The following is a 24,839-nucleotide window of genomic DNA, read 5'->3' as shown; positions in this document are numbered from 1 at the left end:
TCAGTGCAACTGTGGAATGCACCAAAGAGCACTGATCATCATAAATATTAACCTTATCAGCAAGGGATAAACAAAGCATTTTTTTCTCATATTCAAAAAGTAAAAATAATAATACTAAGATAATACAAAGAACAATGCATCAAACAAGTATTATTTTTCTTCTATAATAAACATCTTTTATTCCTTTAGATGTAACTGATCTACGACCATTTTTGAGCTGCAGCACAACATTTGCAAACTACAGTGTACAATGTAATGGTCAGTCATGTGAGTGCACGGGACCATGTCAGATTGATGCATCAAGCTGCTTAAATGGAGGCAACTGTACAAACACATTCAGTGGACCAATGTGCACGTATGTAAAGTTCATTAACGTCTAAGATTGAAAGATACAATTTAATGCCACTGTTAACAACATACATATAATGACAGTGACACCAATGCATTAGAACCTTTAAACATTAATATTCTATCAGCTACATAAAATGACCCTGTGATATTGTAATAAAGTCTCACATATAATAATTCTTTCTGACAGGTGTCCAGATGCATATTATGGAACAAACTGTGAAATTTCAGGAACCACGACATTTGCAACTGTTACAGAATATTCTGTGTCCTTTCAAACAGAGCAGACATCTACCAGCGTACAAGCAATGAGTTCAACAAGCAGAGCGCCCGAAACTTCACCAGTTACTGAGATGTTATCCTTTACATCTCCATTAACTGAAACTAAAACAGAGACTTCTGAGACATTGCCTTTTACAGGGACCATAAGTTCAACTCAAACGGAACCTTCATCTAGTAGAGTAACTGAAAGTTCACCTCTGACTGAGACATCCTCATTTACATCAACATCCAGTGCAAGTCAAACAGAGACCTCTGAGACCTTGCCTTTCACAGGTACCATAAGTTCAACTCAAACGGAACCTTCATCTAGTAGAGCAACTGAAAGTTCACCTCTGACTGAGGTTATCACAACTGCAACTCAAACAGAGACTTCTGAGACATTACCTTTTACAGGGACCATAAGTTCAACTCAAACAGAACCTTCATCTAGTAGAGCAACTGAAAGTTCACCTCTGACTGAGATTACCACAACTACAACTCAAACAGAGACTTCTGAGACATTACCTTTTACAGGAAGCATAAGTTCAACTCAAACGGAAACTTCATCTAGTAGAGCAACTGAAAATTCACCTCTGACTGAGACATCCTTATTTACATCAATATCAAGTGCAACTCAAACAGAGACTTTTGAGACATTGCCTTTCACCATAAGCTCAACTCAAAGAGAATCTTCTACTAGTACAGAAACTGAAAGTTCACCTCTGACTGAGACAGCAACTTTTACATCACCATCAAGTGCAACTCAAACAGAGACCTCTGAGACCTTGCCTTTCACAGGTACCATAAGTTCAACTCAAACGGAACCTTCATCTAGTAGAGCAACTGAAAGTTCACCTCTGACTGAGACATCCTCATTCACAGCAACATCAAGTACAACTCAAACAGAGACTCCAGAGACATTACCTTTTACAGGAACCATAAGTTCAACTAAAACGGAACCTTCATCTAGTAGAGCAACTGAAAGTTCACCTCTGACTGAGACATCCTTATTTACATCAACATCAAGTGCAACTCAAACAGAGACTTTTGAGACATTGCCTTTCACCATAAGCTCAACTCAAAGAGAATCTTCTACTAGTACAGAAACTGAAAGTTCACCTCTGACTGAGACAGCAACTTTTACATCACCATCAAGTGCAACTCAAACAGAGTCCTCTGAGACCTTGCCTTTCACAGGTACCATAAGCTCAACTCAAAGAGTATCTTTTACTAGTAGAGTAACTGAAAGTTCACATCTGACTGAGAGTAGCACAACTACAACTCAAACAGAGACTTCTGAGACATTACCTTTTACAGGGAGCATAAGTTCAACTCAAACGGAACCTTCATCTAGTAGAGTAACTGAAAGTTCACCTTTGACTGAGACATCCTCATTTACATCCCCATCGACTGCAACTCAAACAGAGACTTTTGAGACATTACCTTTTACAGGGACCATAAGTTCAACTCAAAGAGAATCTTTATCTAGTAGAGCAACTGACAGTTCACCTCTGACTGAGACAGAAACTTTTAAATCCCCATCAATTGCAACTCAAACAGAGACTTCTGAGACATTGCCTTTCACCATAAGCTCAACTCAAAGAGAATCTTATACTAGTAAAGCAACTGAAAGTTCACCTCTGACTGAGACAGCAACTTTTACATCACCATCAAGTGCAACTCAAACAGAGACTTCTCAGACCTTGCCTTTCACAGGGACCATAAGTTCAACTCAAACTGAACTTTCATCTAGTAGAGTAACTGAAAGTTCACCTGTGACTGAGACATCCTCATTTACATCAACATCAAGTGCAAGTCAAACAGAAACTTCTGAGACATTGCCTTTCACCATAAGCTCAACTCAAAGAGAATCATCTACTAGTATAGCAACTGAAAGTTCACCTCTGACAGAGGTTACCACAACTGCAACTCAAACAGAGACTTCTGAGACATTACCTTTTACAGGGACCATAAGTTCAACTCAAACAGAAACTTCATCTAGTAGAGCAACTGAAAGTTCACCTCTGACTGAGACATCCTTATTTACAGCAACATCAAGTGCAACTCAAACAGAAACTTTTGAGACATTGCCTTTCACCATAAGCTCAACTCAAAGAGAATCTTCTACTAGTAAAGAAACTGAAAGTTCACCTCTGACTGAGACAGCAACTTTTACATCACCATCAAGTGCAACTCAAACAGAGACCTCTGAGACCTTGCCTTTCACAGGTACCATAAGCTCAACTCAAAGAGTATATTTTACTAGTAGAGCAACTGAAAGTTCACCTCTGACTGAGACATCCTTATTTACATCAACATCAAGTGCAACTCAAACAGAGATTTTTGAGACATTGCCTTTCACCATAAGCTCAACTCAAAGAGAATCTTCTACTAGTACAGAAACTGAAAGTTCACCTCTGACAGAGGTTACCACAACTGCAACTCAAACAGAGACTTCTGAGACATTACCTTTTACAGGGACCATAAGTTCAACTCAAACAGAAACTTCATCTAGTAGAGCAACTGAAAGTTCACCTCTGACTGAGACATCCTTATTTACATCAACATCCAGTGCAACTCAAACCGAGACTTTTGAGACATTGTATTTCACCGTTAGCTCAACTCAAAGAGAATCTTCTACTAGTACAGCAACTGAAAGTTCACCTCTGACTGAGACAGCAACTTTTACATCACCATCAAGTGCAACTCAAACAGACACATCTGAGACCTTGCCTTTCACAGGTACCGTAAGCTCAACTCAAAGAGTATCGTTTACTAGTAGAGCAACTGAAAGTTCACCTCTGACTGAGATTACCACAACTGCAACTCAAACAGAGACTTCTGAGACATTACCTTTTACAGGGACCATAAGTTCAACTCAAACGGAACCTTCATCTAGTAGAGCAACTGAAAGTTCACCTCTGACTGAGACATCCTCATTCACAGCAACATCAAGTGCAACTCAAACAGAGACTCCAGAGACATTACCTTTTACAGGAACCATAAGTTCAACTCAAACGGAACCTTCATCTAGTAGAGCAACTGAAAGTTCACCTCTGACTGAGACATCCTTATTTACATCAACATCCAGTGCAACTCAAACCGAGACTTTTGAGACATTGCCTTTCACCATAAGCTCAACTCAAAGAGAATCTTCTACTAGTACAGAAACTGAAAGTTCACCTCTGACTGAGACAGCAACTTTTACATCACCATCAATTGCAACTCAAACAGAGACTTCTGAGACATTGCCTTTCACCATAAGCTCAACTCAAAGAGAATCTTCTACTAGTAAAGCAACTGAAAGTTCACCTCTGACTGAGAGAGCAAGTTTTACATCACCATTAAGTGCAACTCAAACAGAGACCTCTGAGACCTTGCCTTTCACAGGTACCATAAGCTCAACTCAAAGTGTATCGTTTACTAGTAGAGCAACTGAAAGTTCACCTCTGACTGAGATTACCACAACTACAACTCAAACAGAGACTTCTGAGACATTACCTTTTACAGGAAGCATAAGTTCAACTCAAACGGAACCTTCATCTAGTAGAGTAACTGAAAGTTCACCTCTGACTGAGACATTCTCATTTACATCCCCATCGACTGCAACTCAAACAGAGACTCCAGAGACATTACCTTTTACAGGAACCATAAGTTCAACTCAAACGGAACCTTCATCTAGTAGAGCAACTGAAAGTTCACCTCTGACTGAGGCATCCTTATTTACATCAACATCAAGTGCAACTCAAACAGAGACCTTTGAGACATTGCCTTTCACCATAAGCTCAACTCAAAGAGAATCTTCTACTAGTACAGAAACTGAAAGTTCATCTCTGACTGAGACAGCAACTTTTACATCACCATCAAGTGCAACTCAAACAGAGACCTCTGAGACCTTGCCTTTCACAGGTACCATAAGCTCAACTCAAAGAGTATCTTTTACTAGTAGAGCAACTCAAAGTTCACCTCTTACTGAGACATCCTCATTTACATCCCCATCGACTGCAACTCAAACAGAGACTTCTGAGACATTGCCTTTCACCATAAGCTCAACTCAAAGAGAATCTTCTACTAGTAAAGCAACTGAAAGTTCACCTCTGACTGAGACAGCAACTTTTACATCAACATCAAGTGCAACTCAAACAGAGACTTTTCAGACATTGCCTTTCACCATAAGCTCAACTCAAAGAGAATCTTCTACTAGTACACCAACTGAAAGTTCACCTCTGACTGAGACAGCAACTTTTACATCACCATCAAGTGCAACTCAAACAGAGACTTCTGAGACATTCCCTTTCACCATAAGCTCAACTCAAAGAGTATCTTCTACTAGTAGAGCAATTGAAAGTTCACCTCTGACTGAGATTACCACAACTGCAACTCAAACTGAGACTTTTGAGACATTGCCTTTCACCATAAGCTCAACTCAAAGAGAATCTTCTACTGGTACAGCAACTGAAAGTTCACCTCTGACTGAGACAGCAACTTTTACATCACCATCAAGTGCAACTCAAACAGAGACCCCTGAGACCTTGCCTTTCACAGGTACCATAAGCTCAACTCAAAGAGTATCGTTTACTAGTAGAGCAACTGAAAGTTCACCTCTGACTGAGATTACCACAACTGCAACTCAAACAGAGACTTCTGAGACATTACCTTTTACTGGGACCATAAGTTCAACTCAAACAGAACCTTCATCTAGTAGAGCAACTGAAAGTTCACCTCTGACTGAGACATCCTCATTTACATCAACATCAAGTGCAACTCAAACAGAGACTTCTGAGACATTACCTTTTACAGGGACCATAACTTCAACTCAATCGGAACCTTCATCTAGTAGAGTAACTGAAAGTATAGCTCTGACCGAGACATCCTCATTTACATCAACATCAAGTGCAACTCAAACAGAGACTTCTGAGACATTACCTTTTACAGGGACCATAAGTTCAACTCAAACGGAACCTTCATCTAGTAGAGCAACTGAAAGTTCACCTCTGACTGAGACATCCTCATTCACATCAACATCAAGTGCAACTCAAACAGAGACTTCTGAGACATTACCTTTTACAGGGACCATAAGTTCAACTCGAACAGAACCTTCATCTAGTAGAGCAACTGAAAGTTCACCTCTGACTGAGACATCCTTATTTACATCAACATCAAGTGCAACTCAAACAGAGACTTTTGAGACATTGCCTTTCACCATAAGCTCAACTCAAAGAGGATCTTCTACTAGTACAGCAACTGAAAGTTCACCTCTGACTGAGACAGCAACTTTTATATCACCATCAAGTGCGTCTCAAACAGAGACCTCTGAGACCTTGCCTTTCACAGGTACCATAAGCTCAACTCAAAGAGTATCGTTTACTAGTAGAGCAACTGAAAGTTCACCTCTGACTGAGATTACCACAACTGCAACTCAAACAGAGACTTCTGAGACATTACCTTTTACAGGGACCATAGGTTCAACTCAAACGGAACAATCATCTAGTAGAGCAACTGAAAGTTCACCTCTGACTGAGACATCCTCATTTACATCAACATCAAGTGAAACACAAACAGAGACTTCTGAGACATTGCCTTTCACTATAAGTTCAACTCAAAGAGTATCCTCTACTAGTAGAGCAACTGAAAGTTCACCTCTGACTGAGACATCCTCATTCACATCCCCATCAACTGCAACTCAAAAAGAGACTTCTGAGACATTACCTTTTATAGGGAGCATAAGTTCAACTCAAACGGAACGTTCATCTAGTAGAGCAAGTGAAAGTTCACCTCTGACTGAGACAGACACTTTTACATCACCATCAAGTTCAACTCAAACAGAGACCTCTGAGACCTTGCCTTTCACCGGTACCATAAGCTCAACTCAAAGTGTATCGTTTACTAGTAGAGCAACTGAAAGTTCACCTCTGACTGAGATTACCACAAGTGCAACTCAAACTGAGACTTTTGAGACATTGCCTTTCACCATAAGCTCAACTCAAAGAGAATCTTCTACTAGTACAGCAACTGAAAGTTCACCTCTGACTGAGACAGCAACTTTTACATCACCATCAAGTGCAACTCAAACAGAGACTTCTGAGACATTCCCTTTCACCATAAACTCAACTCAAAGAGTATCTTCTACTAGTAGTGCAATTGAAAGTTCACCTCTGACTGAGATTACGACAACTGCAACTCAAACAGAGACTTCTGAGACATTACCTTTTACAGGGATCATAAGTTCAACTCAAACAGAACATTCATCTAGTAGAGCAACTGAAAGTTCACCTCTGACTGAGACATCCTTATTTACATCAACATCAAGTGCAACTCAAACAGAGACTTTTGAGACATTGCCTTTCACCATAAGCTCAACTCAAAGAGAATCTTCTACTAGTACAGCAACTGAAAGTTCACCTCTGACTGAGACAGCAACTTTTACATCACCATCAAGTGCAACTCAAACAGAGACCTCTGAGACCTTGCCTTTCACCGGTACCATAAGCTCAACTCAAAGTGTATCGTTTACTAGTAGAGCAACTGAAAGTTCACCTCTGACTGAGATTACTACAACTACAACTCAAACAGATACTTCTGAGACATTACCTTTTACAGGGACCATAAGTTCAACTCAAACGGAACCTTCATCTAGTAGAGCAACTGAAAGTACACCTCTGACTGAGACATCCTCATTTACATCAATATCAAGTGCAACTAAAACAGAGACTTCTGAGACATTCCCTTTCACCATAAGCTCAACTCAAGGAGTATCGTTTACTAGTAGAGCAACTGAAAGTTTACCTCTGACTGAGATTACCACAACTGCAACTCAAACAGAGACTTCTGAGACATTACCTTTTACAGGGACCATAAGTTCAACTCAAACGGAACCTTCATCTAGTAGAGCAACTGAAAGTTCACCTCTGACTGAGACATCCTCATTCACATCAACATCAAGTGCAACTCAAACAGAGACTTCTGAGACATTACCTTTTACAGGGACCATAAGTTCAACTCGAACAGAACCTTCATCTAGTAGAGCAACTGAAAGTTCACCTCTGACTGAGACATCCTTATTTACATCAACATCAAGTGCAACTCAAACAGAGACTTTTGAGACATTGCCTTTCACCATAAGCTCAACTCAAAGAGAATTTTCTACTAGTACAGCAACTGAAAGTTCACCTCTGACTGAGACAGCAACTTTTATATCACCATCAAGTGCAACTCAAACAGAGTCCTCTGAGACCTTGCCTTTCACAGGTACCATAAGCTCAACTCAAAGAGTATTGTTTACTAGTAGAGCAACTGAAAGTTCACCTCTGACTGAGATTACCACAACTGCAACTCAAATAGAGACTTCTGAGACATTACCTTTTACAGGGACCATAGGTTCAACTCAAACGGAACCATCATCTAGTAGAGCAACTGAAAGTTCACCTCTGACTGAGACATCCTCATTTACATCAACATCAAGTGAAACACAAACAGAGACTTCTGAGACATTACCTTTCACTATAAGTTCAACTCAAAGAGTATCCTCTACTAGTAGAGCAACTGAAAGTTCCCCTCTGACTGAGACATCCTCATTCACATCCCCATCAAGTGCAACTCAAAAAGAGACTTCTGAGACATTACCTTTTACAGGGAGCATAAGTTCAACTCAAACGGAACCTTCATCTAGTAGAGCAACTGAAAGTTCACCTCTGACTAAGACAGACACTTTTACATCACCATCCAGTTCAACTCAAACAGAGACTTTTGAGACATTGCCTTTCACCATAAGCTCAACTCAAAGAGAATCTTCTACTAGTACAGCAACTGAAAGTTCACCTCTGACTGAGACAGCAACTTTTACATCACCATCAAGTGCAACTCAAACAGAGACCTCTGAGACCTTGCCTTTCACCGGTACCATAAGCTCAACTCAAAGTGTATCGTTTACTAGTAGAGCAACTGAAAGTTCACCTCTGACTGAGATTACTACAACTACAACTCAAACAGATACTTCTGAGACATTACCTTTTACAGGGACCATAAGTTCAACTCAAACGGAACCTTCATCTAGTAGAGCAACTGAAAGTACACCTCTGACTGAGACATCCTCATTTACATCAATATCAAGTGCAACTAAAACAGAGACTTCTGAGACATTCCCTTTCACCATAAGCTCAACTCAAGGAGTATCGTTTACTAGTAGAGCAACTGAAAGTTTACCTCTGACTGAGATTACCACAACTGCAACTCAAACAGAGACTTCTGAGACATTACCTTTTACAGGGACCATAAGTTCAACTCAAACGGAACCTTCATCTAGTAGAGCAACTGAAAGTTCACCTCTGACTGAGACATCCTCATTCACATCAACATCAAGTGCAACTCAAACAGAGACTTCTGAGACATTACCTTTTACAGGGACCATAAGTTCAACTCGAACAGAACCTTCATCTAGTAGAGCAACTGAAAGTTCACCTCTGACTGAGACATCCTTATTTACATCAACATCAAGTGCAACTCAAACAGAGACTTTTGAGACATTGCCTTTCACCATAAGCTCAACTCAAAGAGAATTTTCTACTAGTACAGCAACTGAAAGTTCACCTCTGACTGAGACAGCAACTTTTATATCACCATCAAGTGCAACTCAAACAGAGTCCTCTGAGACCTTGCCTTTCACAGGTACCATAAGCTCAACTCAAAGAGTATCGTTTACTAGTAGAGCAACTGAAAGTTCACCTCTGACTGAGATTACCACAACTGCAACTGAAACAGAGACTTCTGAGACATTACCTTTTACAGGGACCATAGGTTCAACTCAAACGGAACCATCATCTAGTAGAGCAACTGAAAGTTCACCTCTGACTGAGACATCCTCATTTACATCAACATCAAGTGAAACACAAACAGAGACTTCTGAGACATTGCCTTTCACTATAAGTTCAACTCAAAGAGTATCCTCTACTAGTAGAGCAACTGAAAGTTCACCTCTGACTGAGACATCCTCATTCACATCCCCATCAAGTGCAACTCAAAAAGAGACTTCTGAGACATTACCTTTTACAGGGAGCATAAGTTCAACTCAAACGGAACCTTCATCTAGTAGAGCAACTGAAAGTTCACCTCTGACTGAGACAGACACTTTTACATCACCATCCAGTTCAACTCAAACAGAGACCTCTGAGACCTTGCCTTTCACAGGTACCATAAGCTCAACTCAAAGTGTATCGTTTACTAGTAGAGCAACTGAAAGTTCACCTCTGACTGAGATTACCACAAGTGCAACTCAAACTGAGACTTTTGAGACATTGCCTTTCACCATAAGCTCAACTCAAAGAGAATCTTCTACTAGTACAGCAACTGAAAGTTCACCTCAGACTGAGACAGCAACTTTTACATCACCATCAAGTGCAACTCAAACAGAGACCTCTGAGACCTTGCCTTTCACAGGTACCATAAGCTCAACTCAAAGAGTATCGTTTACTAGTAGAGCAACTGAAAGTTCACCTCTGACTGAGATTACCACAACTGCAACTCAAACAGAGACTTCTGAGACATTACCTTTTACAGGGACCATAAGTTCAAGTCAAACGGAACCTTCATCTAGTAGAGTAACTGAAAGTTCACCTCTGACTGAGACACCCTCATTTACATCAACTTCAAGTGCAACTCAAACAGAGACTTCTGAGACATTACCTATTACAGGAACCATAAGTTCAACTCAAATGGAACCTTTATCTAGTAGAGCAACTGAAAGTTCACCTCTGACTGAGACATCCTCATTTACATCAATATCAAGTGCAACTAAAACAGAGACTTCTGAGACATTCCCTTTCACCATAAGCTCAACTCAAGGAGTATCTTCTACTAGTAGAGCAATTGAAAGTTCACCTCTGACTGAGATTACCACAACTGCAACTCAAACAGAGACTTATGAGACATTACCTTTTACAGGGACCATAAGTTCAACTCAAACGGAACCTTCATCTAGTAGAGCAACTGAAAGTACACCTCTGACTGAGACATCCTCATTTACATCAATATCAAGTGCAACTAAAACAGAGACTTCTGAGACATTTCCTTTCACCATAAGCTCAACTCATAGAGAATCGTCTACTAGTAGAGCAATTGAAAGTTCAACTCTGACTGAGACAGCAACTTTTACATCACCATCAAGTGCAACTCAAACAGAGACTACTGAGACCTTGCCTTTCACAGGTACTATAAGCTCAACTCAAAGAGTATATTTTACTAGTAAAGCAACTGAAAGTTCACCTCTGACTGAGACCACAACTGGTACATCCCCATCAAGTGCAACTCAAAGAGAGACTTCTGAGACATTGCCTTTTACAGGTAGCAAAACCTCGACTCAAAGAGAACCTTCATCCAGTACAGCAACTGAATTTTCACCAATCACTATGTCAACATTTACATCCTTAACATCCGCAACTCAAGCAAAGACTTCTCAGACATTGCCTTTCACAGGTACCATAACTGTGCTTCCAGTTATTTCATCCACACTGAGTTTCACCGAAACACAGCCCACAATGAACACACTTACAACAGTTTCTTCTCAAACAGAACCATCTCCAAGTTTTTCTAGTATATCATTATCTTCAAGCACAACATTGACTTCAACAAATAAATCAACTACTGTCCATGCTTCTAGCAGTACCCAACGACCTACAACTCAGACTTCCTATTCTTTATCTACACTGACCACAACACATGGATCCACGCCATCATCATCTCTATCCACACTCAACAGAACTACTGGACTGGTTACAACATTCAGATCTACACATCTGACCAGTACAAGCACTGTTACAACATTATCATCAACTATAATCACATCAATGCCTACAACTTCATCTCTCAAGTCTACTCAAAAGCCATGCACTGGCAATAGTAACCAGCAGTGTTCAGATAATTCTACTACCGGAGAATGTGTCTGCAAATGTGTAGACGGTTTTATTGGAGATTCATGTGAATTTGGAAAAAATGTTACCGGAACCGTTATAGGTAAGAGCTTGGATAATGTCTATATATATATCTAATCATCTAATCACACAATAATACCTTTGGATATTGGTTGTATTTTGCTGTCTATCATTCCTTAAAAAAAAGTGTAATACTTTAATTATACATGTAGAAAAAAAAGCACTTATAAACCAAAATTTCAATGATTTTAACACTCTCCTGTACAGTATTTTGACATTTACACATTTAAAACTAAAACGTAAGCTGAGTTGATTGTTAATGTGTGGAGTGAGTTAGAAAAGGTTAATTATAGACGGGGCGGATCCAGGACCTAATCTCGGGAGCGGCACTGGTAGATTATTTAAAGGAACAATCCAGGCACAACAACCACTACAGCTCTATGTAATGGTTATGGTGCCTGGAGTGCCGTGGTGCCCTCCCAGAATAAGTAGTCAAACCGTTTTAGAACAGTTTGACAACTTACCTGGAGACTGCCGGGATAGGGGCTCTAGTAGGTATAGGTATTGTTCACACATTTTTCTAAATCTGTGTTAGTGAGCACTTCTCCTTTACCGAGATAATCCATCCACTGATTTTACAGCATGATTATTGCACAGGTGTGCCTTAGGTTGGCCACAATAAAAGACCAATCTAAAATGTGCAGTTTTACTGTGTTGGGAAGGTCTGGGGGGGTTGGGGGGGGGGGGGGTCGGAAAACCAGTCAGTATCTGGTGTGACCAACATTTGCCTCACACAGCGCAACACATCTCCTCTCTCATAGAGGTTGTTGATTGTGGCCTGTGGAACCTTATTCACTATAATAAGCTGTGGGATTTGGAGTGTTCCTGTAACTGCTCTAGTTAGTTTCCCAAAAGTGTGAGGGTCTGAATTTATTAACGTTATAGTTCTGTTAAATACCCCGACGGATTCTTGCACAATGACTAGGCTACGCATTTTATTCCTCTTTTTTTTTTAATCTTCTCCCTTCCTCCATTTTTTTTTTTTTAACCCTAAAGGGTTTGATAATCTTCAATTTTTTAATACTCTTAGCAAACTTTATAATTAAATGGCAAATACATTCAAAACAATGTTTGTTTTTTCTCCTTTTGCAGATACACAGAAGCAACCAAAGAGGCAAATAAATGTATTGATATCTATAAGCTTAACTTACAGCAACATTACGATTAATAGTTGGAAGAATATGTTATATACACTTGTAAGTATGGAAGTAATAATAAAAAGTAATAAGAATGAATTGTAATAATTTTGTAATCTGAATATTAGTTTAAAACACACTACAGTGAGCAGGAAAAATGAGATTGACTGGTGGATGTGGAAAATACATGCATAAAGTATGTAGGGCAAAAAAACTAAAAAAGTAAATGGAAATGCAATGCAGTCATGTAATTGTGTATGTGTGAGAAGTTCCAATAAGAATAATATATTTTAATATTTATTTTTATTTTATAAGCAAATCAGTTTCTTTATAAGCTTATATGTATGATAATTCATATGTATAAATAATTGACTTGATTTTTACAGCTTATTGAGATCTACACGACCGCTTCACCGGAGTATTTTGTATCAATAACATCTTTTAGCTTCAGGTAATTAAAAAAAATGTTTGTTCTTAAGTAGATTCAATTCCACATGTACAATCTCACATTGACTGCTGTAAGCAATTAAACTAAATCACAGTGGAAACAAATGTTTTAAATATTGATATCCTTACAGACGTTATGGAATGTCATTAAAACAGAGAATTATGGAGCTGTTAACAATGGCACAGTTTATAGTAACAGCTGGCTGGAAGTTTAGGGGAGGCATAAGCCTGGGACCTGATAAGTGGTAGTTAGGGTTAGGAAGCTAAGCATAAGGGTGAGTCTGGGGTGAAGTGGAATTTAGAGGGGTTAAGGGGAACTTATAGTCAGGAGGAACCTGCTGTGCAGATTCAGAGGCCAATTGGGAGACAACTACAGTGAGGGATCTGGTGGTCTTTACTCCCATTAGGTATGGATCACTATCTGAACTCCCAAGCAATTCAACATTGACAAATTGTATCAAACCTGATCTAGACCCCACTAGAGGTTGAGACCAAAAAGTCCCTCACTGTACTACCAGGCATCATATCATGCCTTTGATTGGACCACCAGAAATCCCAGCCTCCCGAGCCTAAAGTGATGGGATTCCTCTGCATCCCCACAATACACACAGCAACACACAATACACACAGCCACTCCACATACTGCACACATAATTTAAACATAGACTCCACTCTTAAAAAAACAAACAAACAAAAAAACACCTATACCACTTACAGGTACACCATGCACAGCCTCCCCACATACAACACACAGAGTATTCCCATACATAGAAACCACATGCTCCCTCATATCCAGCATACACAGTAACCAACCAAAAGCAGCCTCCCAAATCATGTTTGGGATTGATTAGAAGCTTGTGCTGGTCACATTCCAAATATAACAAAATGAGGCTCAATTATTATTCTGTGGGTAAATATTAATGTTTCTTTCTTTTGGATATGATACTGGAAAACAAGAGTTGTTGTTTGTTTTTTGGGTTTTTTCTTCAATGCTAATGAGCATTAACATATCAAAGAAATTAACTCATCAATTAAAAGGTACAGGTTGAAGTAAGCTAGTTTATATTTAAACCAGACTTCCAGGCCACTTATGTGTGACTTCTCACACCTTGCAGAGCCTTTGATTAATCAAAGGATCAAGCTATATGGTAAACCATTTGATCCCTTTTACATTCCTGTGCAATTTACATTGTCCTTTCTGTCATCTGACCTTGCAACCAAGTGGCCAAATCATATATGCACTACACAAATTACATTAACCCCTTAATGACACAACTTCTGGAATAAAAGGGAATCATGACGGAATATATCCGTCGTCTGTCCTTAAGGGGTTAAATGGCAATATTTTATTGTGTAACAATGAATTATGCACCCTTGGCGTGACACAGATTCCTGAACCCTGGAAGACATTGAGCATTTGTGAGTCATATACATATTTTTTTGCCATTGTGCTTGAGATAGGTAAATCCCCACTTCAATCTCCCATTGGTTGGTATAATGTAGTAGAAAATATTCCGCTGGCATAAATTGTAGGTAAATGATATGAAGGGTAACTTTCAGATGTGCGTAAGTTCTCAAAAAATCTAGGCCATAACAGATATGGTAAAGAGGCTATGAAAAGTTGGTGATAATGCCAGGGGTCAGATAATGCAGGTGTGGGTTTAGATGTTTAAGTCTCTAGTGAAGGTAGGGTATCCTGTGTAAGCACATGATGTGCTAAGTGAAGTGCTAAGTTCCACATATCTATACATAGGTATGCTGTATTATACTATATTATGGGATAGAGGGTAGAGAGTAGAAGAGTAAAAGTATAATGACGATGTTTAAGTAAACAGGCAAAGGTCTTTAGGGTAGGTCCCCCCATTTATTGGAGTATTTCATAAAATCAGTCCAGTCAATTTAGGAAATCCTCAAGGGAATTTCTGAGCAAATGTGTTCCACAGAAATCCAGTGATGATCTGGGGAATTCCTACTCCAACCAATGTAATAATATTCTATTTACAAGTCCCATGCAATGCACATGCATTCTTTAACACACATTTCCGAAAAGAGATGAAGTTGAGACTGAGAAATAAGAAGTTAGTGAGATTAAAAGAGAGAAAGAGACTACAGAAATGAAAGTGAAAAAAATAAAAAAAAAAATCTAGGAAAATGTTGGATAAATGAGGTGATCACAAGCTAAATATTTGTCTAGAGAGATATAAATCCTTGTTAGCGGCCCTTGCCTTCTCTTTCGTCAATAATATTTACTTTTTCTTTACAGTGCCGGGAGCATTCGTGTGAACAGTACAGCAGAGTATGCTTATCCAAACAACCAATCTGGCATTAACTTTATAAATACAAATTTATCGGATGCCGTCAACAGTTCATTTACGCAATCATTGGCTAAAATCACAAGCTTGGTGAATGGCAACACTCAACTGCTTAATATTATACCTAGTACTGCCTCTATAAATAGTAAGTAGTAATTAAGTTGATGATCTGGTAAGAGCTTGACTGAAGTAGAGTTAGCATGGTGGGCTAAATGCTTCTGCAATGATAAATGTCAACTATTCATTTACAATATAGTGAATAAACCCCAGAGTTTGATAGTGAGCAGAATGGGAGTTTGCCCAAAGATGAAAATGCCTCAAACAGGGGTCAAGTCCTGGGGAATAATGTGTGGGAACTCACCCAAGATCCACCCCCCCCCCCCCAAAAAAAAATAATATACACTTATACGCGTGCACACACACACTGACAGGTGCACATACACACAGACACATACACACACACACACACATACACTCACACACTCAGACACACAGATACACACACACACTCTCACACACACACACACATAAACTCACAGACACACACACACACTCACAGACACACAAAATTATAATTTTTTTTAAATGTACAACTGTCCACCCAGCCTCCCTACCTGGATAGCTGGTGTGGACCTATCCCTGGGGTCCAGTGGGGCTTCAGTGTGGCGGGTGCCTATCTCGCTGTCAGACGCTGCGAGGGAGCCGTGTTCTCTCTTCTCCAGAATGTCTCCCGGCATCAACAAATGGCGTGGGCGAGAGGGAGCAGAGAGAACACAGCTCCCTCGCAGCGTCTGACCGGGAGACAGCCGCCCACCGGGGGGGTCCATCAGGTGGCCATCAGGCCTCCTCTTGGGCCCCCCAATGACAGGGGGAGCATGGGGGCATTTGAGTGCCTGCAGGAGCAACGGGAACGGCGTTCCTGCTGAAAAAAAAGTGCAGGAACGCCGTTCCCACGCGTTCCTGCTGAACTCGAGCCCTGACCTCAATGAACAAGACACTCATAAAGGGTTCACTGTACTTTAGGAACTCTGTCACCAAACTATATTTCAAGATTTGTCTAATCTCTTTCCCAGATGTCACAGATTTGTTGCCATACATGAACTGCTCGCTGGGATATCCAGATTACACCATAGAATGCAATGCTCTGTACTGTTTCTGTGTAGGACCTTGTTTAAATAATCCAGCCTTCTGCAATCATCATGGAGATTGTCAAAACACAAATGATGGTGCAGCTTGCACGTAAGTATCTACATTTGCACGTAAAATTATTATTAAATCAAGAAAGTGTATGCAATAGGCCAGGCATAGGCACTGCAGGTATTTTGGACTACACCTCCCATGATGCTTTGCCAGCATTATGTGTGTAAGAGCATTATGGGGGATGTAGTCCACAACATCTGTAGTCCACAACATATGGAGTGCCAAAGGTTGCCTATACCTGCAATAGGCCATCCTCATATGTAATTGAGAAATACATCCATACATCTTCTATGATTCCACTGATTCTTTTAGTTTCACCAGAGCCTATTTAACATTAAAACAGCATTTACAGGGTTATTCACTAAACATCGCAACCTCAAAATTCTCATATTTACTAAAGCTAAATACAGTTGGAATTCAGTCAGTCCAAGCTAATCTGCAGCAATCACTAGGATGTATTTAAAACCATTCATTTCACATCTGAAAGCTTTATGAATAAAGGTTCTAGAAGATACACAAAGTACCGATTTGAAACTGAATAAGGACCCAATGCATCCAGCATTTGCATATTATTGTTTATATGCCTTTATGAAAGCAAACAATAATTTTAAGTACTATTTGACAGCAACACAAGGGTTAATTATGTGGATGCTAGCACTTGCTAGCCGACAGCCCCATTAAATACTTAAAAAAAAAAAAAACCCTATGGGGGTTAATAAGACCCCCATATTACAATGAGCCAGAACTTGTAACTAACTTTACTAAACTAGCAACTGGGTAGCCATTGGGCAAATGTACAGCCATCCCATGGAGAAATGACAGGGGTGGGACCTGTTGGCATAGGGTGGGGACATTTAAATACGTAAATAGATGTGGACAGTTTATTGTCCTTCTCCTATTGGTGGGGCAATGAGGGGATAATGCCCTAACTGACGCTGGACATCCTCATGTGAGGGGAGCTATAGTGCCAGGAAAACAACTTTGTTTTCCTGGCACTATAGTTTCCCTTTAAAGGATCACGCAAAGACCCATAACCAGTACAGACACCAGTAGTCTTATGGTCCCTGGAGTGTCCTGCCACCCCCCTAATATAAGTAATCAAACCACTTACTATCAGTTATACTTCTTATCTCTGGTTCACTGGGTGCTGCTCTCTGCCTCTTCCCTTCCAAATGTCCAATCCTAAAAGCTGGAAGCTAAAACAATATAAACAATAAATCTTAAGGAAGTATCAGATAATAAGTTTAACATTGTATAAGAAAAAAAACATTTATGAAATTTTGGAAAAAGTTTAGAGACTGAATTGAATAATTTGAAATGCTAGCTATTTCAAGCAATTTATTTTACATTTTAGGTATTTTATACTTACAAATAGAATAGGGGATAATCTGCTAAATACAGATAAAATGGAAAAACATAGCGCTTAACTGTGTGAGAGTAAATGAAGATGTATAATTTACAATTGGCCACTCACAAATTGTTAGATGTAAAACAGCTTTGAATGAAATCCTTTTCTTCAATATTTTCTATGTTCATCTTCATACTCCCATCAGTGGGTTGAAATATTAACTCAAAAGAGAAAATATATGGAGAAATAAAGTGCAGTTCCAGAGTGAAGTAAAAAATAAATTTAATAACTTACATATAAGTTTAAAACAATTAGCATGTCACCGCTGGGCGTCCTACGCGTTTCGTCCTAAGATGGGACTTCCTCAGGGACTTGGTGCATAAGTTAGAGCAAAAATATTTTGGACGAAAAATATCTTAGGACGAAACGCGTAGGACGCACAGTGGTCTCACCAGTGTTATGTACAATGGCATGAGCACTTCCCTCGTTCTACTGCTAATACCTCTCCCTATATAAATTTAAAAGAAATTGGATGATAACGCAAAAGTATGTTAAAAGAAATTGGATCATAACGCAAAAGTATGTTAAAGTGACACTATAGTTACAAGAACAACTACAGCTTATTGTATTTGTTCTGGTGAGTAAAATCATTCTCTTCAGTCTTTTTGCGGTAAACACTGTCTTTTCAGAGAAAATGCAGTGTTTACATTACAGCCTAGTGATAAATAGGCCACTCCTCAGATGGCTGCCAGAGGTGCTTCCTGGGGTAGTGCTGCCCACTGTGCAGTACTGCCATTCAGTGTCTCCACCCTCTGCATGCAGGCACTGAACTTTCCTCATAGAGATGCATTGATTCAAATAATCTGAGGATTGCGGATTGGCCAGTGCTGTGTTTGGCTTGTGCTGGCTCTGCCCCTGATCTACCTCCGTGAAAGTCTCAGCCAATCCAATGCTTTCATATTGGAAAGCATTGGGATTAGCTCAGATCACCACTTCTGAAGATGTCAGCCAAGCAGGCAGATCAGGGGCAGAGTCAGCAGCAGCAGACTGGAATAAAGGTAAGATGCTAAATGGTGTTTTTAATACTATTGGGTCAGGAATACATGTTTGTGTTCTTGCCCTATAGTGTTCCTTTAACCCAAGTTACAGATGATCTTCTATATCTGTCATTTTAAAAAAATAATCTTGGCCATGATAAAATATTATGTTTCTTAGTAAATTAAAATGAATAATAACACACGTCCATATGTAGATTAAAATGGAGCTCGGAAAGATTGCAGTGCTTTGCAGAGCTAACCTTGTTTTGTATGTTTGTTTGCAGGTGTTATCAGTATGATTTTTACCAATACGGTGGTGCAGACTGCAGTACTTATGAAAGGAGTGCCGGTTTTTATGGTTTAATATTTGGTGTAATTGGCGGTGCGCTCCTGCTCCTGATTGTTTTAATCTTTGCTGTATTCGTTTTCAAAAATAAGAAAAAGTCACGGTAAGTCTTTATTATATGTTCATCTCTGTATTTTCTTATGATTTTTTTTACGATATAGCAATCAGAAGGGGAGTAACACTGTTATTGGACATTATTTTCTATTATTATCTTACACTTGATAGTTATGTATTTGCATTTTTATTATTATTATTTTGAGCGTTTATATAGCGCCAACTTATTACGCAGCACTTAACAATATTATAAAAAGGGGATATTTAACAATAAATGAGAATTACAAAATGTCACAGGAACAATAGGTTGACGAGAACCCTGCTCAAACGATTTTTAGGACAATTTTTCTTTAAAGCCGATCTGCCATTTTTCTTTTCAAATGCGTATTATTTTCAGCTTAATGTGTGTAAATTTGGAATATATGCATTTTTTTGCAAAGACTTCTCACCACCTCTCCCGACAAAGTTACATGTTTGCTTGCATGGAGGAAGCAGAGGAGAACAATAAATAAATACTTACCTGACAACAAGAGGACATAGTCTAAAATTAGAGGGACAAAGGTTTAAAAATAATATCAGGAAGTATTACTTTACTGAGAGGGTAGTGGATGCATGGAATAGCCTTCCAGCTGAAGTGGTAGAGGTTAACACAGTAAAGGAGTTTAAGCATGCGTGGGATAGGCATAAGGCTATCCTAACTATAAGATAATGCCAGGGACTAATGAAAGTATTTAGAAAACTGAGCAGACTAGATGGGCCGGATGGTTCTTATCTGCCGTCACATTCTATGTTTCTATGTTTCTATGACACCACCTCTGTCTTTGCCTCTTAGAGGGTACATTTACAAAGAGCCCATGTCTTTGCTGTACTCTCATGCATGCATGTCTCATGCATGCAACGCGGGCATCTGTGATCAGTTCACATCTTAAGCTCTGGGATAACCCATCTCCACTAATCTCAGTCCATCACTACCATCCAGGTTGAATGAAACTGATATTGATAATGCAGAAATGTAAATTACATATAACCAGTTCGCTGGACAAGGGGGCAGTCTGCTGGGGAAAACCCTGAGTTTTGTCAAACTAGTCCCAAATAGATTGAGGTGGTACTCATAGACGCTTGGCAGAATAACCAGTACAATGGGATGTTAATTGCCCATTTAATATTCAAGCAAAATTAACTTTCTTGTTCCATTAGCAATGTTACACAATGATTTTCTTCCCTCGAGGGTAGGCAACATTCGGCACTCCAGATGTTATGGAATACATCTTTCATGATGCTCTTACAGTCATAACGCTAGCAAAGCATCATGGTTGATGTAGTCTACATCTGGAGTGCTGGAGGTTACCTAGCCATGCTCTATATAAAGTGAAACACGATGATCACGATGATCCTTCTAAAATGCAGACCGTAGTGCCTTGCAGGAAATAACACAGCTTAACCTTTATTTTAAATTAGGTAGACTTGTGTATTTTCGTGTGTGTGTGTGTATATATATATATATATATATATATATATATATATATATATATAAAATAATTTTTAAATTATGAAATCATTTATTTATTTTGTAGTCTTTTTGAAGAGAGACGGAATTCCAAACGATGGTATTCTTTGGATGAAGAGAACTGGAATTTCAAACACACAGGTAATGGGTCATCAGTTTCCCGACTGATGTTCAATCATTTGGCTGATACATAAGATGATGGAAACCCTATTAATTAAGTGGACTAGTTGAAAGTTCATGCCTAGCTCTCTTGCTATCAATTGACACTGCTTTACAGAACACAAGCTAGGAGGGTATAGTAAATACAAACTTTGATTTGTATCTTCTGATATCTGACTCATTTGCTGAATATATTGATGCTTGCACATCTAGACATCTCTTTGCTCATGAATTATTTCAGTATTACAGTTTACACTCACTAACACTTTTTACTCCCTATTTAGATCTCGACCCCTTGTCCTCCCTTGGGAGTTTTTCTAAGTCTGGAAGATATGACTTAGAAGGAAGCCAATCTGGCAGCAGTGATCTTTCTACTGGAGTATATCGTCCCAGATTGGAAACTGTAGATACTTCACAAGAGGTATGGCAACATGAACACGACGGATTACTATATATTAATGATCAGAAGATAAACAATACTATGTGCAGTATTGCCGTACTTGCATGTTTAGGAATGAAGGACTGTCACTTTCCAAGATGTGGTAGTTTGTTTTTTAGAACAATGTTTTATTATCCATTCACAGAGAATGATATATATCCCTGGATGTTGGGCAAAAGTAACATCCCCATTACGTACCTGGAAACCAGAGTAATCTGAATGTACCTTTCCTGGTTAAATATGTTAGTATTATTGTTATTCACAAAATCACAAGGTTTAGGTAAAAAAAAAAAAAACGAGCTGGCATGACAGCTGAATTGATTTGCTTTTTTTTTCAATTCACCTATTTAACTTAGAAGATAAAAAAATATATATTTGGGCAGAATTTGAACTAAATTTTTTTAGGAGTGGGTCTTAAGGAGGAGTAAGTGCATAACACGTCATCTAGTTGCTATAAGTGGGACTGCAAGGAATTTAAATATTCAACAAAATGTCTACTGCTTGTAACACTCAATAGTAAGCTTTTTTTTTTTTTAAAGAGAAATCAGACCATGTTACATTTAATTGCAAAAGGTAGCATAATGAAAGTCTGAGTTGGCCACAGCTCAAAATCACAGTTTTTATTGGGGACATTATGCATACACAAATCACTAATCAATATAATGTAATGCATTTAATTTGTGAATCACAGGTCTGTTCTCACAGGTCTGTACATTTTTAACATGTATTAGACCTCTGCACAAATGCATATTAGATGAGACAAACAAATAGAATGTGTTTTATTTGCACCCAAACGAATCGACCCACCAAGGAAATACACGTAGAGTCTATTTACATGAATAAGTCTCTACAGGTAAATCCCAAATGAATCGATTGATACATTCGTTCGTCCTAGCTGAAACACACTTGTGCAGAAGTCTAATGTGTATATGTATTTATATATGTGCTAAATATTCTCTGATTTCACAAAAAACTATGTACATTTAACAGACTTTTCCCCTCCCTTTTCCCTCAACAGTACAAAATAAAAAGACCAGAGCTGGCTCCACAAGATGACAAGGAAACATGATTTGACCACGCAATGACAGTTAATATATCGAATTTTACTGTCCTGTGTTGGTATTAACAAACTATTCGAAGCAAATGTATTTTCCCCATGTAAATGGAAAAGAACAATGTAACTACGGTCTTGTCATTCATCATATGAAATGGATAAATCATATGCACTTTCATTTTATATATATATATATATATATATATATATATATATATATTACGATGTATATATATATATATATATATATAGAATACATTTCTGTATTTATACTTACTATATTATTATTGCTGTTTAATAGAGAGAACACGGGAATTTTTGACTTGGCATATTGCACTCTGAAACTATGTAATACCTCAGAATTGTCTAATTCAATAAATATAAATGCCAAGTACTTATTATAGGGAGATGCACATAAATCATTGACACAGGTGCATAATAGCTTTCATCTGGTGGCCATATGTGGTACTGCAAGTAGGCAAATTTATTTCTCAAGTAAGGCTACAAAAGATGGATCTAACTTATTAATTAATTATTAATGAATATATGAACAAATTGTTTTTTAGTTTATGTTTATGCACTTGACATGCTGCCATCATAGCTACTGAATGTATGACTATTGAGTAAAATTGCACATATATATTGTTTTTAAATATTTTTATACTAAATGAATGAAAAGAAATTATATGATGTGTAGCTTTAATGGATGATAATATACGGAAATGTTTACTACGATATTATTTATGTAATGTTTATAATGCACAGATTATACGATCTGTTTAATGGTTAAGATATATGTAAAGTATATATTTTATTTCCAGATGATAACAGCAAATACATTTTTATCAAACTATTTCAGAACATTCTATCAATGGTGTTTGGGTTTGTCTGTTCTCTCCTTTAAAATACACTGGTATGCTATATATTCTTAGTATTATACCACTAGCATCGTTATTATACAAGTCAGGTGTGACACAAATTCTATAACGGGGTTACTCACTTAAAGGGTTACCCCAAGCATTATAACTACTGCAGCCCCGGTAAGGGGACAACATTTATCCATTGGAATTCAGAAGCAGGCAGTGTAGGAGGGCGAATTAATGTCGGAGGGTGCCAGGGCACACGTGGCACCATAACCACTATACTAGGCTATAGTGGTTATGGTGTTGGAGGTTTTCCTTTAAGTCATTTTCCCATTCAGTTTGCTGTGAAAATGGTGCTAGTGACAACTTTTGGTAATGAAAATATCTGTTAGAATTGGCAGAAGTCTGCCTGCACATTTTGTTGCACCGACTTTACATTCAATTCATTAAGCTCCAATATTAATCAAATTTAAACCCTGGATGGCTCTCTGTTGCCTTTGTGCTCTCTGATACAATGTCTCTCCCAGTAACGACGGAATCTGCTCAATTAATTTTTATTTTCTACTATTACACTTTCTAAAGCTCATTCTCCCCGATGAAGGCTAGTAGTAATGGACAAAACACACTGAGCAGATTCTGACACTACTGAAAGCACTTCATCAGAGAGAGCACAAAGGCGATAGGCAGCCTCCCAGAGTACAAGCAAGTAGACTCATACTGGAGGTTGGCAGCCATCGAGGTCAATGGGAATTTTTTTTTTACTTATATTTATTAAACAGTTATGTACCATATATTATTATACCCCCTGCAAACACTTCCAATATTACTAAAGGAGATTGATGTTAAATCAAATTGGTAAATCATTGGCTTGGCTTCACATAAGATCTTAAATTTTACAATTCACACACAATAATCCACAAATTGCAACAATTTTCAGCAATTTGGGTATTGATTTAGCCAATTTGCATGACTGTAACAATTCATTAGGATACATATACAGGTGATACTCGAAAAATTTGAATATCGTGCAAAAGTTCATTTATTTCAGTAATGCAACGTAAAAGGGGAAACTAATATATGAGATAGACGCATTACATGCAAAGCAAGATAGTTCAAGCCGTGATTTGTCATAAGTGCGATGATTTATTTGCTAAAATTGTATGGATTTTAATTTAGCTTTTTCCGGGGCTAAAGAAAATAAGCATTAGAAGAAATTATTTTTCTGATGGTAAGTAGAATTTATCAACATACAGGTATTCGTTTTATTTACCCCCCCCCCCTCATCATTATTAGGGTGCGAGGGTAGCCAGGGTTATTTAATTTTAAAGAGGGTGGCTGGGGGACCC

General features: G+C 38.5%; 1 protein-coding gene across 1 annotated transcript in view; it reads left to right on the top strand.

The window, feature by feature from the left end:
• Positions 1-22,813, top strand: part of LOC134576925 (mucin-3B-like) — a 108,178-nt gene extending 85,365 nt beyond the window's left edge. The window contains exons 15-26 of the mRNA XM_063435593.1: positions 190-355; positions 539-4,644; positions 5,536-9,579; positions 10,354-11,613; positions 12,684-12,787; positions 13,114-13,178; positions 15,438-15,631; positions 16,560-16,725; positions 19,356-19,520; positions 21,046-21,119; positions 21,422-21,558; positions 22,595-22,813. Coding sequence (XP_063291663.1) covers positions 190-355; positions 539-4,644; positions 5,536-9,579; positions 10,354-11,613; positions 12,684-12,787; positions 13,114-13,178; positions 15,438-15,631; positions 16,560-16,725; positions 19,356-19,520; positions 21,046-21,119; positions 21,422-21,558; positions 22,595-22,645 — 10,532 coding nt within the window. The 3' untranslated portion in view covers positions 22,646-22,813. The remainder of the gene's footprint in view (positions 1-189; positions 356-538; positions 4,645-5,535; positions 9,580-10,353; positions 11,614-12,683; positions 12,788-13,113; positions 13,179-15,437; positions 15,632-16,559; positions 16,726-19,355; positions 19,521-21,045; positions 21,120-21,421; positions 21,559-22,594) is intronic.
• Positions 22,814-24,839: the final 2,026 nt, after the last annotated feature.

This window comes from Pelobates fuscus, chromosome 11 (assembly GCF_036172605.1).
Source record: "Pelobates fuscus isolate aPelFus1 chromosome 11, aPelFus1.pri, whole genome shotgun sequence".
In the NCBI taxonomy this organism is placed as follows: Eukaryota; Metazoa; Chordata; class Amphibia; order Anura; family Pelobatidae; genus Pelobates; species Pelobates fuscus.
The sequence above is the reverse complement of the archived record's forward strand: the minus strand, read 5'-3'. Positions and strand labels throughout refer to the sequence as shown.